This window comes from Semicossyphus pulcher, unplaced genomic scaffold (assembly GCF_022749685.1).
Source record: "Semicossyphus pulcher isolate SPU_LCO1_2020_fin unplaced genomic scaffold, fSemPul1.0.p SCAF_12, whole genome shotgun sequence".
NCBI classification, from domain to species: Eukaryota; Metazoa; Chordata; class Actinopteri; order Labriformes; family Labridae; genus Semicossyphus; species Semicossyphus pulcher.
Window position 1 is genome coordinate 30784871 of NW_027211626.1, and position 19838 is coordinate 30804708.

General features: G+C 38.3%; 1 protein-coding gene across 2 annotated transcripts in view; it reads left to right on the top strand.

The window, feature by feature from the left end:
* Positions 1-19838, top strand: part of LOC138588142 (sorbin and SH3 domain-containing protein 1) — a 52035-nt gene that overhangs the window by 12849 nt on the left and 19348 nt on the right. The window contains exons 2-12 of one of the 2 annotated variants that reach the window (XM_069658043.1): positions 190-232; positions 517-603; positions 1406-1522; positions 2354-2460; positions 2637-2778; positions 3465-3607; positions 4504-4564; positions 4721-4795; positions 12322-12357; positions 12575-12677; positions 18581-18695. In XM_069658043.1, the coding sequence (XP_069514144.1) occupies positions 570-603; positions 1406-1522; positions 2354-2460; positions 2637-2778; positions 3465-3607; positions 4504-4564; positions 4721-4795; positions 12322-12357; positions 12575-12677; positions 18581-18695 (933 nt within the window). In that variant the 5' untranslated portion in view covers positions 190-232; positions 517-569. Of the gene's footprint in view, positions 1-189; positions 233-516; positions 604-1405; positions 1523-2353; positions 2461-2636; positions 2779-3464; positions 3608-4503; positions 4565-4720; positions 4796-12321; positions 12358-12574; positions 12678-18580; positions 18696-19838 lie in introns of those variants that run through there. The other variant, XM_069658042.1, reaches the window with a different exon arrangement.

The window sequence follows — 19838 nt, forward strand, 5'->3', positions numbered from 1 at the left end:
AAAAAACCAACATACCAGAAGACATTTCACTTTATCATAGTTACTTTACTGCATTTTACAAACATTAGAAGTGACTTAATTCTCTGTGACATGTGATTGGGTGTATAGATGAATGTGTACTATACTGCCCAGAAATCAGTTCTTGGCAACACTATGTTGAGTATTTGCAATTCTGTGTTTCTCCTTCAGTGCTCTCCAGAAGAGGGCAGCATAAGACCAAGCTCAACTCCCAGTAAGTCATCTCACTCTGACTGCAGCAAATGATTCAGTACATTTATTCATAAATCTATATTGTTTGGTTACAACAATTTGATAATTGGATGCTAATGAAGCACAAAGAAACACAAATGTGCCAGAACCTTTCATTACATCAGTTTATTTTTTTAAACACTAAAATGGCCAGGTTTCCTTTCACCTGGATGTGCTGTCACATTGTATGTAATTGTTTAGAATATTTTGGTTACATTTCAGCTACATGACAAAATGTTGTGAAGACATTGTGTGTGTTCATTAAAGTCCCATCAGGTCCTCGATCGGTCTGTGCCGTCAGGATTACACCTTTGACAACCATGAAAGGTTCTCCTGACCTGATTCCTGCTGCAGGTGACTTATCCGTCCACTTATTCCAAATATTCCATATCATACTACATTATATACATATTAATACTGTAATATACGATAATGTATTTTATTGCCACTTTTATATTGCACCTTATATTGTACTACACTATCAGTCAAAAGTTTGGACACATTTTCTCATACAAGTGAATGGGAAAGTGTGTCCAACCTTCTGACTGGTAGTGTATATGTTACATCTTATACATCATATTATACTCTACTATTTCATACTGCTAAAATGTTGCTGATCATACATGTCACTTTATCCCATACCCGTCACTTTAGATTGTCACTTTTGAATACCAGAATATACTCTTATTTTATTCTATCTATCTTATTTCTATCTGTTCTTGTCTTCTTGCTACTGTATTTTGTGCTGTTCCAACACTCAAATTTCAGCTCTGGGGATCAACAAAGAATTATCTTATCTTATCTTACTTAAATCATTTTTCGGCGCCTACATCTGTGGGCCACCTCTTACTCACTAAGAAGGTGGCTTTTAAAAGTCATTTGTTAACAATGTGGGATCACTAAAGCTAAAGCTGCTCTATTTCCGCCTCTGACGGTGTGATCATAGCAATTAGTTTTACGGGACAGGAGGATATTAATATGACGGCCTGGTTTGGATTTTACTGTTCTATTTCGATCATGGGGGCATGAGGTTGCATTAACTTGGATTCAGTAGCTCTGAAGCAGGAGTGCACTTTGAGTTTACCAAATATAAAATTGCTATGCCTTTAACCTTGAGAAGCTGTGGAAATAAGTCTGTTATTTTGAATGTTTTCAGATTTGGACCCCAGCAGAGTGTGCAAAGGGAAAGGAGTCGTAACTCTGAGGGCCACCCTAGTCCACATAGATGATGAGGGCCTCATCAGCGAAGAGACAAATGTCATCACAACAACAAGTGAGTCAGAGCGAATGCCACAGCTGTTTCAGAAAAAGCTCTCCACATGATGAAAACATATTTAGAGAACATTAATAGTTGCATGGCCATGTGAAAAAAGGGCAAGTCCCTGTTGAATGTGGGCAGAGAATGTGAACATTGCCGTAATTTTGAAAGCATTTGATCATCTTCCTTAGTTGTAATTTTTTCTCAGTCCTTTCAGAGTTCTGTTTTGATCAGAATCAGCTTTATGGGCCAGGAACATGAAACAGAAACTAGGATTTTGGCTCCTGTTTTATAACATTATATATCTCGTAATGGTATGATTGCATGCTGGGCACACTCAGAGTCATAATAAAGTGCAATGGCTCATATTTTCATTTGAGCGTCAAAGAGGTTTTTTGTTGCGACCTGCCCACACTGCACTTTGGAGAGAGGCGCCTTGACTGTGGGTTTGTTTGTTACGAAGAGCACATTGGAACTGGACTGGAGGCAGGCCAAGGCTTTCAGGGAGTTGCTTTAATTGTTGTAGAGCCTGAATATAAAGGCCAATGGAACAAACAGCCTTTGCAGCTCACTGAATAAGCGCTTTGTTCTGTTTACAAAGTTCAGGGATTGTCAGAGAATCATTTTTTTCGTTGTCTGGGCATATTGACATCTGTGCACATGAAAACCACCAAGGGAAGCATTCACACCCTGCAGAATGAAATGCAGACACATTTCATCAGCAGTTAGCTTTTGTTTGGTTTGATACTTTAAGTTCACTTAAATACTGTACTTATTTGTCTCATCTTCAGTGTTTTTAATATTCTTTCTGCACTGGCAAAACTGAGAGCTGTGAACTCTTTTTAGGTGGCTGGACAAGCCAGATTAATGGAGACAGCTCTAAAGCAGGACTGCCTGAGGGAGGCAGAGACACCACAGCTGATTTACCTCCTGTAAACAACACGCATTGCCAGGTACGTGTACTTCCATCTCATTTGCACAGGATCTTTGTTTGGCTCTTTGTGGTTTTACAATTCTGAGAACTGTGTGATCTCTTTATTTTGAGGTCTGCATTTGATTTAAGAGAAGTTCCTAGGAATACTTTTTAAAACTTTTCTGAATTATTAATTGCCCTCTCTGTTACTTTCAGCCTAATTCACCAGAAAGCATAAAAGAAAACCAGTCTTCATCCTCTACTGACATTCAAAACTGCACCACATCAACATCCAGCTCTGCTTATCCCTGCAGCAGTACAGTTAACCCCACTATAGTTCTACTGCAACACAATAGAGGTGAGCACACTATTGAGCTGTTGATGACCAGCACGAGAAATGTTTCCTAAGGTGTCTTGAACACTCTTCTACATGTCTGTATGGCATTTTATTTGTTTTGGCTCATGGTGCTCTTAGCTAAGTCTTACCTGTGTCTTGTCTGTGATCACTGAACCCTTTCTTGCTCAGTGTTTCACATAACCTGTGCGTTCTAACTTCTACATCATTGCTTAGTCTCATTTCACGGTCCTGTCTTTGTCTGTCTTTCCCTTTCAACAGAGGAGCAAAAGCATTTCTCTCATTTTGGTCTTGGTGATGTCTTACTGATATACATAATTTATTTTTCATTTCGTAGACTTTAATTCACCAATCTACACTTTGAAATGAGTAATGTTTCATGCCTCAATGTGTTAAAAAATATGAACAGGACTGCCCAGAGTATAGACATTTTTTTTCTGTATATTTACCTGCAAGGAAAGGTTACCATGACTACCAGATTGAGATTTTTCATTTTCTTCCTTCTTCTGCCTATTTAACACCTGACACATTTCATTCCTTGGCAAGTGTCACATGTTGCATACATACACAATTTCCCTAATGCAAATTGTTTATTGGTATCTGACATTTAAATGTGCTGGGGAAGTCTGAATTTTGTCTGGCTAACAGATTTCTGCTGTTTCTTTATTTTCTGTTTTTTTTTCTGACAGACCCAACACCAGAAAGGGACAAAAGTCCAGATCCCTGGAGAGACTCAGTCAGTCCAGTCCCTGATATGGACGAGAAGAGGCTGAGGCTGTCACTGCACTCTCCTGCTCTAAGTCCTCTAAACAAGCCCATTGTGCCTGTACGGGTGAGCAAAAAATTCTATCAAATGAATAGTTTATTTTTTACTGAATATTTTGTTCATATCACTTATGGGTCTTTGTTTTCGTAGCATTACTATTTATACAAAGTAGATTACTATACTTTGTTCGAGTATATTGGTGATTAATGCTGACTTAAGAATGATTTCTATCATTTTATTTGGAATAAATGTTTGATTTGTCAGATGTAACTAATCATATTAACAATGACTCAATTCCTTTGAGCTGCCAGTATACACATCTTAGTGGAATGCAGCCATTGTTAATGTTAATTGTTACACCTATGCTTGACTATTCTAAAACTTTGCCAAAACATACACTTGAATAAAACTTAGGGCCTGTTTCAGAAAGCAGGTGTTGACGAAGCCCCAGATGAAAAACTCTGGGTTAAGCTCATCGGGGAGGAATGAAGAAAGCAGCCAAACAATGGAGTTCAGATGTTATAATTCACCATGGCATGGTAAATAAAGAGCAGAGCTGCCGTTTTAAATATTTATGCATGCCAATATGGGCAGACATTACAATTTGCAAAAAGATACGCGGTAGCAGTAAGGAGGTAAAAAAACATTTTATTGAGCATTGTCTTCTCTTTCATGATAACTATTTAACTATTAACTACTAGCTTAGCAATGAGAAGGCTAGCTTCATAGCATATTCTAACACAGTAAGTGACCCATAGTTAAGTGATTTTTTTTTCTGAAACTGAAAAGTAAGGGTTTCCTTCAAATTGCTTCAAATCAAGATTGATTGAAGAGTTTTCATTGAACTTGCCTTCTGAAACAGGGCCCATGGCTGCTCTACTCCTTGAACAGCACCGTTGATATATCTGTATGCCGTCCTTAGTTTTTGGATTCAGTCAAAAATCTTTACATCTTTATTTCAGAATACTGAGAAGTCCAAAGATTGGTACAAGACAATGTTCAAACAGATACACAGAATACCTGGTGAGAGAAAACCATTATTTCCACTTTTTGTTTATCTGATCAGTGTTGTCATGTTGTTGTCATGCTTATCTGTTGTTGTCCAAACCCTGTGTGTGTTTCTATATGTGTTTGCATTTTATGTCACCCTGTGCTCTGTCTCTCCATCACCGTGCTCAGAGCCTATTGTGGAAAACCCTTACCGCCCCACCTACACCTTCCCCGAGAAATATGACATTCAGATGAGATCAAAAGGTATCTTATGGCAGTGACTCCATTCTTGCTGGCTTTACTAAACTGCAGCCATCTTTAGCCCTTTCAAATAATTAAGCTATGTTTAATCTGCTATACCTAATCCTGTGTGACAGCAAAATCCTGTGCAAAAGCAGTATCAAATACTTTGAAGTTGCCCAAAGTATTTAAAGGCTTTGACTTATTTTTATTTATTGTTTGCTCCGTGTCAGCTGATATTTCTGTTGGTCTTAGTTACACTTCAGGCTTTGTACACATTTCCTAATGTAATTTAGTTTGTAATGTAATGTAAAAACTTACATACAGTTAAAGGCAACATTTATTTAGGGATTTAAACAAAAGTAGTATGTCAATTTGTGTGTCTGTATATAGAGAGTAATATTAAAAAAGGATTCAAATTCCTATTGTGTGCCCACATACTTAACTGACAAATCAACACATGTACTCTGAAATAATAGGTGACAGAATTCAAACACTTAATTACCTTTAAAATAAAAAAAAATAAGATTAAAAAAAAGTAATTGAAGGGTGTCGCGGCAACTGAAAAATCAGTCTTTGTCTAGGATTGGTGAAAGAGGGTAACAAAATATCACCCAGCACAATATTTCAGTTTCTAAGTCGACTTTCATTGCTTGCAAGCAAGAGCCATTCTGGAATGACTGTAGAGTAACAGTTTCTTCCCCTTCTTATAGCGTTTCAGACAGTGGACTTTAGGCTTTGACGAAACAACAGGATACACATAATTACACTCAGGATGTCATTTGAGTTAATTAAATAATAAATGACTTACTATATCACACATTTTCCTTCTTTCATCATCCTGAGTGTCACATGCCTATCACCCCTAATCTTCTTTTACACTCATCTCTTTGATACAGCAGACAATGTAACATAAACACAAACACTCATTAGGAAGGGGTTTTACACTCCCTTCCAAGATAGTTCCTTACATTGAGCGGTCTTATTTATTTATTTATTTATTTATTTATGTATTTATGTATTTTGCAGTTTTTGTTTCCATTCAACAAACAAACAGTGTCTACAAAACTAGACACAAAACAAAATAAACACAAAACATACACAACAGCTCTTACATGAGAGATGAACATATGGCATGATACAAGAGGTGGTGAATCAGTCTTACAGTACACAAATATCGTTCAAGTCCACAGCAGTCCTTTTAATAGGGTGGAGAAAAGGTCTGGACAGATATAGTCCAAAAATGGGCGCCATACTCTGTAGAACTGATCTACACTGTGATGTATGACGTTGGTAAGATATTCTAAAGGAATCAGTTCAAAAATTATTTTGCGCCAACCGCAGACAGAAGGAACCTTGTCACTGACCCACTGCAAAAGAAAAATTTTTCCTAGCTGCAAACGTTAGAATATTATACAATCTTTGTTGACTGCTGTTTTCAAATAGTCACTTGGAAGACCTAGAATCAGGGACATGGGGTCCATTTCTATATTAATATGAAAAATTCTCTCCAATTCACTTATAATTTCAACCCAATATCTTTGAAGTTTATGACAAGACCAGAAACAATGAGTCAGAGTTCCCACATCAGTTTTACACTTGAGACACAGAGGGGAGAGAGAGCGGTTGAAGAAATGCCTGCAGTGAGGGGAAATATGTAATCTGTGTAAAATCTTAAGTTGTATTGCTCTTGTCCGAGTGCAAATTGAAATCTTTTTTGCAAGAGACCAAATGGTATCCCACTTTTCTTCATCTATGGTCACAGACAACTCCTTCTCCCACACGCCTCGGACCCCCTGCGCATCAGTAGTAGAAAAAACATTAAGTACATGGTAGAATGAGCTCAGAGACACTTTCAATTGTTGTTGAAACAGAAATTTCTCAACAACAGATATTTCAGGGTGATCAATAAGGGTTGTGCAATGAATGATATAATGCCTTATTTGCAAAAAGCGAAAGAAATCTTGTTTGGACAATTTGTAATTGTTAGTAAGCTGTTCAAATGACATAAGCTTATCATATGAGAATAGGTCACTGAGGGATTTAATATTCTTATTAGACCATTGTCGATAACCAGGGTCCGAAGAACCAGGGGGAAAAGCAGGATTATTTATTATTGGGGTGAAAATGGATGTTATATTTGATCTTCCCTCATGACGGCGGACAAGCCGCCATGAGTGTTGATTGTTACAGGATTTGCACAAAAAGCTTTAATTTCTTTAAAAGTATTAAAAAAGAATAGGTCACTTAGTCTGCACTGTGATAATGCTGTCGTTTACAAATCTTAAATAGTTGGTAAATTTTAATATTAGGTAAGTCCAGGCCACCCATCGAACTTGGTAGATGTAATACTGCCATCTTAAGCCTAGGTCTACGCTTGTTCCAAATAAAAGAGCTGAGCCACCCATTTATATCCTTCAACACCCTTTTAGAAAACAAAACAGGAATCATTTGGATAGGATACAATAACCTAGGCAACACATTCATTTTGACCAGGGCAATGCGTCCTCACCAGGAAATAGGAAGTCAATCAATCAATCAATCAAATTTTATTTGTATAGCGCCAAATCATAACCAGAGTTATCTCGAGACACTTTACAGAAAGAGCAGGTCTAGACCGACTCTTTGTTATGTTATTTAAAGAGAGGCCCAACATGTCTCTATCCTGCATCTCCTTCTATCCCATTTTCGGCCCATCCAGTCGAGGCAGATGGCTGTTCAACATGAGTCTGGTTCTGCTCGAGGTTTCTGCCTGTTAAAAGGAAGTTTTTCTGCCAATGTGCCGAATATTGCTAAGTGCTACTCATGGTGGAAGAAGAAGGATTTTAAATTCTATTCTAGATTTTACAGGAAGCCAGTGCAGAGAGGCTAATACAGGAGAGATGTGATCTCTCTTCCTAGTTCTTGTCAGCACACGTGCTGCAGCATTTTGTACCAGCTGCAGAGTTTTTAGTGACTTATTAGGGCAGCCTGATAGTAACGAGTTACAATAATCCAACCTGGAAGTAACAAATGCATGGACTAGTTTTTCTGCATCGTTTTGAGACAAGATGTGTCTGATTTTTGCTATGTTGTGAAGATGAAAGAAGGCTGTCCTTGATATTTGTTTTATGTGGGAGATGAAGGACATATCCTGATCAAATAGAACTCCCAGATTCCTAACAGCAGTGCTGGATGCCAGGCTGATGCCATCTAGGGCAGCTATATCATTAGAGAAAGAATCTCTAAGGTGTTTTGGGCCGAGCACAATAACTTCAGTTTTGTCTGAATTAAGTAGCAGAAAGTTTCTAGTCATCCAGATCTTTATTTCTTTAAGGCATGCTTCTAGTTTAGAAAGCTGATTGGTTTCGTCTGGCTTCATAGATAAGTATAATTGAGTATCATCTGCATAACGAGTGTTTCCTCATGATATTACCAAGAGGAAGCATATATAAGGTAAAAAGAATCGGTCCGAGCACAGAACCTTGTGGAACTCCATGACTAACTTTGGTTTGCATAGAGGACACATCATGAACATTAACAAACTGAGATCGATCTGATAGATAAGATTTAAACCAACTTAGTGCAGATCCTGTAATGCCAATTAAATGTTCTAGTCTCTGTAACAGGATGTGATGGTCTATCGTGTCGAAAGCGGCACTAAGATCTAACAGGACGAGTACAGAGAGAAGTCCTCTGTCTGAAGCAGTAAGTAGATCATTTGAAACTCGCACAAGTGCTGTCTCAGTGCTATGGTGGACTCTAAATCCTGACTGAAAGTCCTCAAATAAACTGTTGTTATGAAGAAAGTCACATAATTGATTAGCGACTGCTTTCTCAAGGATCTTTGAGATAAAAGGAAGGTTAGATATAGGTCTATAGTTAGCTAAGGTGCCTGAATCTAGGGTAGGCTTTTTAAGAAGTGGCTTAATTACAGCTAGTTTAAAAGGCTGAAGTGACATCCATCGCTCTAGGTCCTGCTTAATTTTACAAAATAAGGGTGCAAAGTTGGCTTTATATAGTTGATCAAAGGATGGGGTGATGAAGATTCCTAAGTACACAAACCCATTGGGAGACCATTTGAAAGGAAAGGAAGGTACAGCAGTTGGTATTGTTGAAAGAGTACCAAGGGGCATAGCCTCTGATTTAGCCAGGTTGATCTTATAACCAGAGAAACAACTGAATCTGTCAATCGCATCAATAAGACCTGGTACAGATGTTTCAGGGTGGGTCAGAAGGATTAGAACATCATCCGCGTATAAGGTTATTTTATGACACAGCTGTCCAATCTCTAAACTACGTATTGTGGGTGTCACCCTTATGGCCTCAGCAAGTGGCTCTATGGCCAAAGCGAATAGGAGGGGCGATAAAGGGCAGCCCTGCATCACCCCTCTGTGAGTATTGAAGTATTCAGACCTGAGTCCATTAGTCAAGACTGCTGCCTGTGGTCTAGTATAAATAATTTTGACCCAAGTTCTCCCCCAAACCAAATTTACCCAGTGTATACAGTAAGAAAGACCATTCAATTCGGTCGAATGCTTTCTCTGCGTCGAGAGAAAGCACCAGACCATTAATAGACTTCTGTTGTAAAGCTAGGATAGCATTCAACAGACGTCTAACATTGGTAGCTGAGTTCCGACCCCTTACAAAACCTGTCTGGTCTTCCTTTACCAGTATTGGTAAAAGATTTTCTAAACGAGAGGCCAAGATTTTAGAAAGCAGCTTCCTATCCACATTTAGGAGGGCTATGGGCCTGTAGGATCCGCAAGAGTCAGAACACTTCCCCTTCTTTAAAATTAAGGATATATCGGCCTCCTTCAGTGTCTGTGGGAATTCTCCTGTAGTGAAGGAGTTATTGAACATATCAAAAAGAGGATCTACAAGAATATTTTGGAACTGTTTATAAAATTCACAACAGAAGCCATCCGGTCCTGGTGACTTTCCATTTTGTAATGTATTAATAGCTTTGATCACTTCAGTTTTAGTTATGGGACTATTAAGGGCAGTCTTATGCTCTTCTGACAAATTTGGCAAATCCAATTGGGCAAAGAAATTGTCCATTAGTTGCTCTCCCCCTGGAGCTTGTTCAGAAGAGTACAGGTTTTTGTAAAAATTCTTAAAACAGTTATTTATCAGTTTATTTTCGTATACCTTGTGGCCATCTTTATCAGATACAGCTGCAATAGTTTGGGATTCTGCACGCTTCTTAACATAATAGGCCAGACATTTGCCTGCTTTATCTCTGTGCTCATAAAACCTCTGTCTAGTATATTTCATTTTCTTCTCTGCATCCCTGGTAAGAAGGCAATTTAGAGCTGTTCTGATTGCCGTGATTTCTTGCCACAATGGTGGTGATGGAGAGGCAATATATGTTTTTTCTTTATCTGTCAATTCACTCTCTAAAGATTTTTGTTTCTCCTGTCTTTGGCGCTTTTTTGTTGCAGAGTACAAAATAATTAATCCTCTGGCATAAGCTGTGCATGTTTCCCATAAGACGGAGGCATTGCTGGCCGATGAGGTGTTGATTTCCAGAAATGCTTTAAGTTCAGTAGAGAAGTTGGAAGTAAATTCCTCATCTTTAAGAATAATGGTATTAAGTCTCCAGTGACGAGACTGATGTAACGCTGTTTTGAGATTAAAGTCCATAATTACTCTTGCATGGTCGGAAATAATTATACTGGTTATGTCGCATGATAAGAACGGTCTTATTTAAAATTAACTTACAACATGAACAAAGTAATACAATGGTGAACACATGAGACACATTTCTTCAATGGTTAGGAATCAATTCTCAGCAAAGGCATGATCATATTGACAAACACATGGTCATAGATGAAAAGTCACGTTGATCAGTCCGTCCACCAATTTAACACTTGTAGGCCAGTTTACTTGACCAGTATAAGCCCTGATGATGTCATTGGATTTATCCTGAAAGGACTTCAAATTTAGATAGAAACTGCACTTTACAAACTGGGCTTGTGTAAAAAGGATCCATTATAGGAAATGAAGCAGCTCGTGTATTTTGAGCTTGATAAATTCTAGTCAGGATTTTTAAAGCCGTCTCTTGTCCCTTAACTTTGTGAAAGCTCAATACTACTGTAAGTTGCTGGAGTACCTACTCGTGCTTTATGTTGGTGTAAGTACAAGAACACACTTTAAGACAGTTCTTTTTAGGGTTTTTTTTAGTTTAGTTTTTTTTAGATCCAGTATTTAAAAAAAAAAGCTTGGTAACTGTTAACATTCATTTATAGCAGCAGCTAACACACTTAACTGCTTATAAGTTAATAATAAAGTATGTATAATCCAAATTAAGCCAAAAAAACCACATAAGGCATTTATTAACTTTCTCCAGAAGTCAATAAAGTGTTACTAGTCTCTTATCAGTTCTTTAGATATCATATAATTCAACAATAACAGTGTTTATAATTCTAATATTTACACTTACATTTTCTAAATAACAAATTATTATACATTTTACCTATTAAATAATGCTTATCACAAGGACCTTTATATAAAGCATTACAGAATAACCCTTATACTGTGCTGGTCAAAAATAGTCATCCGTAACCATTGTAAAGTTTGTGAATATATTCCCTTAATATTTTCAAACACAAAACGTGTATTGGGCCTTTAAAATCTGAATTTCAACATGGTTAGCTCTAAACAGGTGGACCTGTACAAACGTTTTGTACAAACACTTTGATACACTGATATTGACCTGTTAAGAAGGATAATGCACAAAGCCTAGTTTCTTTAAACTTAGAATCAACAAAATGTAAGAATTGCTCATGGCCTTTCTGTTTTTGCTGTTAATCATATATTTGTACTAATACTAAATGCTTTAGTCTGTTGGTTTTCAAATATGTTATTATTTGTAATGTTTTTCCGAATTCAATTGTCACACAAGCATGCATGGGCAATCCTCTGATGTAGTGGACTATGGTAGCCACTAGATGCTGCTGCAATCCTGCTTTGAACTGTCCTTTCCTGTGTTGGGTCTCACTGGCAGCACACAACCTTTTGAATGTGTACTGCTCCTAGCCAGCTTCACCCATCAGTGTTTTGTAATTGTTTAAGGTGAGGTTTATGTTCATGCTTTTAAGAAGGCAACATTTGTGTGCAGCCTTAGACAAAATGCAGGCTGAAATTTTATTTCTTCTGTTGCACCAGGTACTTACAGTAGGTTCCTCTGTCTCAGCCTAACATGTTTTCTTCCATGTTGTGAATGATATTATTCTGTGAATGTTGCCTTACAGAGATATTTTTCAGAGATCAATCTGATAGTGGTGATTATGGCCTTTTACATTGCAATGCATTACTTATTCAGAGCCTTGATGCTCATCCATGCTTAGATCCACTTTTAGCTCAGCACTGCTTCCTCTAAGTGCTTTGATTTGACAGACTTTGATTGTGTTTGGTAGTGTAATGCTTGGCCTAATGGCGGGGGGGGGGGGGGGGGGGGTGTTGTGAATTATTTAGATGTATTCTGTGTTCATTACCTTTCGAGTTACAAGTTTAAATTGTTAAAAATATAATTAATGATTTTTGATTGTTGATTGCCCCTGTTTTAGATGATGCTCCCAACCCCTATGATTACTTTAGGGATGGTAAGTTCTACAATTGGACTCTCCTTTAAACACAAAAGTCAAAATGAAAAAATAAAATTGAATCTATGTATCTTTCACTATTAGTATTTATCGAGATTCATCCATCATAATCAATCATCATGCATGTCTTACACTTCAACATTGATAACATTTCAGTTGATGCATTAATGCAGTTCTGTATCAGGCTGTTAAAGTCTTTCGATGTTGTTGTTTTCAGTGAAAGCAGTCCCTCGCTCCAAAAGTGACATCGAGGTTGATATAAGGGGCCGGTCGATGCCTGTGCCAACAAGAACCTCTTCCCTCAAACCGTCTGCCAAAAGGTCAGTCTACTCCATCTGCTTCAACCCTTATGACATTCCCTTTGATATCTATCTGAAAAAAAAACAGCACTGTTCATGTTTGGTCATGTAATAAAGGAGCTGTTTCCAACTCAGGATACAAAAAAATCTCATAGATAATAAATAGATAATTCTTTCTAGAAAACCCTGATAGACAATGTCTCAAGATATAGTGACTATTATGGCAGTTAATAATGTTCACTCACATTGTGTCAGTCTTGTGTTTAACAGATTTGAGTGGTCTTTATTTACAGAAATTGCTCGTAAGTCAAATCAAATCAAGTTTGTTTATATAGCACATTTCCTACGACAGGCACAGACTCAATGTGCTTAATATTAAAAACATTGGCAAAAATCATACATGACAAGCATATAAAATAGGAACATAAAACATAAAAACACTATGTACAGGAAACAGATTAGAACTAGAATTACCACTTTGCGGTTTTATGTCTCCGCCGACCAGTTAAAGTTGAAGTTACATTGCTGTCTGTGTAGACTCTAGATGTTGGAGTTATTAAACAAAAGGTATTAAGTGTATGTTTTGGCGAAATGGAAGTTAATGCTGTAGTGACATGTATGATTGCAGTGAATAGTTTCCAGTGAGAAATATGCTGCCCTCACTTAGAGACTATTTTTCCAGAGGAGGAGAGAGTACTGATAAAGAGCTTTGACACTTTTACACAATTATCATCACCTTTAGTTCAATATTAGCAAGATCAGAGACCTTGTTATGGATTACCAGAGGAACCGGCCCCCCCTGTCCTGATTGTCATCCAGTGAGAGAAAGTGAAAAGGGTGGATTCATACAAGTACCTTGGGGTCTAAATCAATAAGAATTTGTTTGGACTGACAATATGAAGCATTATGCTGTCACAGTGAAGTTGACCTTTCATCTTTTCGGTATAAAATGTCATCACTTTATCATTTTAAACCTATTAGAAATGTGTGTGAACTTTTGTCATAATTAGCGTATGAATTAGACTTATGGCCACAAGTGTGTTTTGTGAGATCACAGTGACCTTGACCAAAATCTGCTCAGTTCATCCTTGAGTCCAAGTAGACGTTTGTGCCAAATTTTAAGAAATTCCTTCAAGGCATTCCTGAGTTATTGTATTCACAAGAATGGGATGGACATGAGATCACAGTTACCTTTGACCTTTGACCTTTGACCACCAAAATGTAATCATGTCATGAGTCCAAGAGGACGTTTGTGCCAACTTTAACTATAATTCGCGCAGGAATTCTTGAATTATAAGCAAAATGTGTTATGTGAGGTCACAGTGACGTTGACCTTTGACCACCAAATCTAATCAGTTCATCCTTGACTCCAAGTGAACAGTTGGGCAAAATTTGAAGACATTCCCTCCAGGCGTTCCTAAGATATCGCATTCACAAGAATAGAATAAACATCAAGGTCACAGCGACCTTGACCTTTGACCTTTGACCACCAAAATCTAATCAGTTCATCCTTGAGTCTAAGTGGACAATTGTGCCAAATTTGAAGAAATTCCCTCGAGGCGTTTGTGAGATAATCAATCAATCAATCAAATTTTATTTGTATAGCGCCAAATCATAACCAGGGTTATCTCGAGACACTTTACAGAAAGAGCAGGTCTAGACCGACTCTTTGTTAAGTTATTTAAAGAGAGGCCCAACATGAATCCACCATGAGTAGCACTAAGCAATTCGGCACATTGGCAAGGAAAAGCTTCCTTTTAACAGGCAGAAACCTCGAGCAGAACCAGACTCATGTTGAACAGCCATCTGCCTCGACTGGATGGGCCAAACATGGGATAGAAGGAGATGCAGGATAGAGACAGGCAAAGAGAGCAACAACAACATATGTTCTTGTTACCACAACAACATATGTCCTTGTTACATGAACAACAACAGACACATACTTATGGTTACAATGCCAATAATAGTGGTAGACTAGGGTGAAGATGGGCTAAATGAATAAATAAATAAATAAATTAGCGAGAGAAGCAGAGTAATGATAAAGGCTGAGGTAATCGTAATTGTAACAGTTGAAGTCAACAGGTCTACTATTAGCATTAGCAGCAACAATAATGATACTATGGGGAAGGCTGATGTTAGTAGTTGTTGCAGTCGAGCAGGTCCACAGCAGCAGGTGGTCTGCAGCAACGATCCTCAGGAACCTTCAATACAAGGGAGCACAAGAACTCCCGGGAAGATATGTGGTTAGTAATGTTAATGGGACCAGAAGATACAGAGTTAATGAGCTGCATTAATATGACAGAGAGAGAGAGAGAGAGAGAGAGAGAGAGTGAGAGAGAGAGAGAGAGAGTCAGAGAGTCAGAGAGAGAGAGAGAGAGAAGCTTGGTGTGTCAGATCCCCCCGGCAGTCTAAACCTATAGCAGCATAACTATGGGCTAGTCCAAGCCTGAGCCAGCCCTAACTATAAGCTTTATCAAAGAGGAAAGTTTTAAGTCTACTCTTAAAAGAAGAGAGGGTGTCTGCCTCCCGGACCTTGACTGGTAGATTGTTCCAGAGGAGGGGGGCCTGGTAATTGAAGGCTCTACCTCCAACACTACTCTTAGAGACTTTAGGTACCACAAGCAGGCCTGCATCCTGGGAGCGCAATGTTCTAGAGGGGTAATATGGCACTATGAGCTCTGTAAGATATGATGGTGCCTGACCATTAAGAGCTTTGTAAGTAAGAAGAAGGATTTTAAATTCTATTCTAGATTTTACAGGAAGCCAGTGCAGAGAGGCTAATACAGGAGAGATGTGATCTCTCTTCCTAGTTCTTGTCAGCACACGTGCTGCAGCATTTTGTACCAGCTGCAGAGTTTTTAGTGACTTATTAGGGCAGCCTGATAGTAACGAGTTACAATAATCCAACCTGGAAGTAACGAATGCATGGACTAGTTTTTCTGCATCGTTTTGAGACAAGATGTGTCTGATTTTTGCTATGTTGCGAAGATGAAAGAAGGCTGTCCTTGATATTTGTTTTATGTGGGAGATGAAGGACATATCCTGATCAAATAGAACTCCCAGATTCCTAACAGTAGTGCTGGATGCCAGACTGATGCCATCTAGGGCAGCTATATCATTAGAGAAAGAGTCTCTAAGGTGTTTTGGGCCGAGCACAATAACTTCAGTTTTGTCTGAATTAAGTAGCAGAAAGTTTCTAGTCATCCAGATCTTTATGTCCTTAAGGCATGCTTCTAGTTTAGATAGCTGATTGGTTTCATCTGGCTTCATAGATAAGTATAATTGAGTATCATCTGCATAACAATGAAAATTAATGGAGTGTTTCCTCATGATATTACCCAGAGGAAGCATATATAAGGTAAAAAGAATCGGTCCGAGCACAGAACCTTGTGGAACTCCATGACTAACTTTGGTTTGCATAGAGGACACATCATGAACATTAACAAACTGAGATCGATCTGATAGATAAGATTTAAACCAACTTAGTGCAGATCCTGTAATGCCAATTAAATGTTCTAATCTCTGTAACAGGATGTGATGGTCTATCGTGTCGAAAGCGGCACTAAGATCTAACAGGACGAGTACAGAGAGAAGTCCTCTGTCTGAAGCAGTAAGTAGATCATTTGAAACTCGCACAAGTGCTGTCTCAGTGCTATGGAATCGGGTCTAAAAGACAGGTTGATGGTTTAGACGAAGATATCAGAGAATTTAGCTCAGGAAGGTCAATTGGAGAAAAACAGTCAAGGTAAACATCAGGTTTTTGAGCAGTTTCCAAAGATATATCTGCACTAGTTGACGGCAGGAGGTTACAAATTTTGTCTCTAATCTTTAGGATTTTGTCATTAAAGAAGCTCATAAAATCATCACTGCTGAGGCCTATAGGAATACTTGGCTCAGTGGAGCTGTGACTCTCTGTCAACCTGGCTACAGTGCTGAAAAGGTACCTGGGATTGTTTTTATGTTCTTCTATGAGGGAGGAGTAGTAGACACCTCGAGCATGCCGTAGGGCCTTCCTGTATTTATTAAGACTATTTTGCCAGAATAAACGAGACTCTTCTGTTTTGGTGGATCGCCACATTCTTTCAAATTTACGCGACATTTGCTTCAAGTTACGAGTTTCTGAGTCATACCATGGAGCTAGCCTCTGTCGTTTAATAATCTTCTTTTTTAAGGGGGCAATCGAGTCTAGAGTACTTCTCAGCAAGCCTGCAGTACTATCAACAAACTGATCAAGCTGAGAGGGACTAACATTAGCATAAGAGCTTTCTGTAGTAAACAGATGTGGTAAAGAATTAAAAGTAGCTGGAATTGTTTCCTTAAATTTAGCTACAGTCCTATCAGACAAACATCTTGTGAGTACATTTTTGTTAACTGGAGAGTAGTCGGTTAATAGGACATCGAATGTTACTAAATAGTGATCTGATAAAAGAGGATTTTGTGGGAAGACAATTAAGTTTTCGGTTTCAAGGCCATAAGCTAGAACAAGGTCGAGGGTGTGGTTAAAGCGGTGAGTAGGCTGGTTTACACTTTGAGTGAAATCAATAGAGTCCAAAAGGGACATAAATGCCATGCTAAGACTATCATTATCAACATCTACATGAATATTGAAGTCCCCTACAATAATTATTTGATCTGAACTCAGGACTAAATCTGATAAAAACTCTGAGAATTCAGTTAGAAAATCAGAGTATGCGCCAGGAGGGCGGTATACTATCACAAATAAAACAGGCTGTAAAGTTTTACAGGCTGGGTGTGAAAAACTCAGAACAAGGCTTTCAAAAGAGCTGAAACTAAGTTTTGGTCGAGGGTTGATTAGAAGACTAGAAGTGAAGATAGCTGCCACTCCACCACCTCGACCAGTGTCTCGAGGAATATGGGTATTAAGATGACTGGGAGGAGTGGATTCATTTAAGCTGACATATTCTTCCTGACACAGCCAAGTCTCAGTTAAAGAGAGTAAATCAATATGATAATCTGATATCAGATCGTTCACTAATAGAGCTTTAGATGACAGGGATCTGATATTTAACAGACCACATTTAATTCTCATATTTTTTGGCATAACTTTGGTTGTTGTTTTAATTTTTATTAAATTTTTTTGATTTACTCCTTTTTTATTTGAGTTTGAATTAACTGTAATAAAAGGCCTGGGTTGGGGGGCAGACACATTCTCTATAACATTAACATTGTGGCTGGGAAACTGCTCACAGGGAAGCTCAGAGGAGTGTGTAGGACTACAGCTCTGCCTCCGCTGAGAAAAATCGGAGGTTTTCTTTCCCCGCTTCCTGTGCCCTCTATTTTTTACTCAAGAAGTGATTAGTCTCAACCCTCTGCAAAAGTCAACACTGACCTGGGATGATCTATTCTCAGAGAAATGAGTGATAGCGTCATGAAGGAGGACAGGTGATGGAGGATAAACTGCTGCCCACTACAGCTGCAGATGAAATGAGGTGGATTGACCTTCATCTTTCCTCAGTGGTTATGTATGAACGGATGCATTCCTAAACACATCTGTCATCATTGTTTATTATTGTTGTATGATGTTATGATGCTCAGAAATATGTCTTTAAAGAGAAAGTGTTTGGTCAGAATAGGTGAGAGATTTGGTGTATTCTTTTTAAGAATCATATTTCCATCATATTCTATACTGTCATATTTGCGTTGGTGGTCTATTTAGAAATTCCCCCAGGAAATGCTGTTCTGTTTATTGTCACCCGGTCCAATCTTGTTTACATGATAGAATTATCATTAGAGGAAGAGAGAGACAGGAGGAGTGTAAGCAGGGATAATGAGGGCGGATGTATGTTTAAATTGAAGGAAAAAAAACATCTTAGCCTATTCTGGTTGCCATGGAGACTACTTGATAAGGATTGGATCTCTTCCATCCCACACCCCACCCCTCCCTGACACCCGCCTCTCCACAGGAACGAGTGGGAGCCTCCGGATAAAAAGGTAGACACCAGGAAGTACCGTGCCGAGCCCAAGAGCATCTTTGAGTACGAGCCGGGGAAATCATCAGTGTTGAAGCTGGAAAGAACGGTATGCTAGCAGCTGGCATGTTTGCCTGTTTGTCTTTCTCTCTCTCTGTCTCTCTCTCTTTTCTTTTTTTTCTTTCTGTGTGCACGTCGTGTGTTGTGTCCCACTCTACCCACCATCCACAACCTCACCCAACCACCACCTATGTATCTAGGCTTGTATCTAGGCTTGTATCTGACAGCTTTACTAACAGCTTGGTGATGTATGTGTAGCCTGAACCGACATGTGCTTAACATTCCTTTAGGGTGTCCTGTTGCCCTGTGGATGGGGGGGGGTTATGGTATAATTTACAACGAAAGCTATTGTTTTCTTGCCTCAGGTTAATGGACAAAATCTGCAGGGTGCAAGAGAATCCCTGACACAAAACATGTATATAACATGTGTGTAGTGTAATCCTCTCTGCTCTACTTTTGTCTCTAGCCGTTAGCAGTATGTGCTAAAACAAATGACACGGCATTTTTCAGTGTCCTTTAATGCAGTCTTTGTTAAATAATAAGTAAATGATTGGCAGCTGCCACCTAGATCTACACTGTTATATTTACCACATAGAACACAGGTTTCTGTCAAGTCTTTTTTAAATCTTCATAATATAGGACATATAATTGTTCACTTTACAGATACAGTTGTTAATTGATTCTGTAATTATTGTTTGTCTGAAGCTCAGCTAAATCATGCTTTTATACGTCCTTAGCCAAGATCTGCCATGATCCCAGTGACCTGTTCCTAATGAATACTATCATTATAGTTTTCCCCAGTTTATGCCATTAATAATGGACTCTGTTGTTTTCAATTGCAAGCCCAGTATAATAGATCAGTGTTCTTGTTGATGTAGCCGTTTAATTTCTATGTGAAGTCCATTCTTTTTACACTCTGGCGCTTAAAAATGGTTTGGGCACTTACTGACTTTAAATCTTCCAAAAATGTTTTTCTTAAGGGCGATTATTACATCACAAAAAAATTGTTTGGATATTTTTGTTGGTGGTCCTAAGTTTTTTTTAACGTTTTTTGATTTAATGGAATAAAATTAAAACAGTTACACATTGAATTACAGAACTTTTTGGATAAGACTTGCGAGAAGGATAGGTTTATTTTTTTATGTTATACCCATATACCAAAAATGTACATGTACATGGTGGCTGTTTGTAA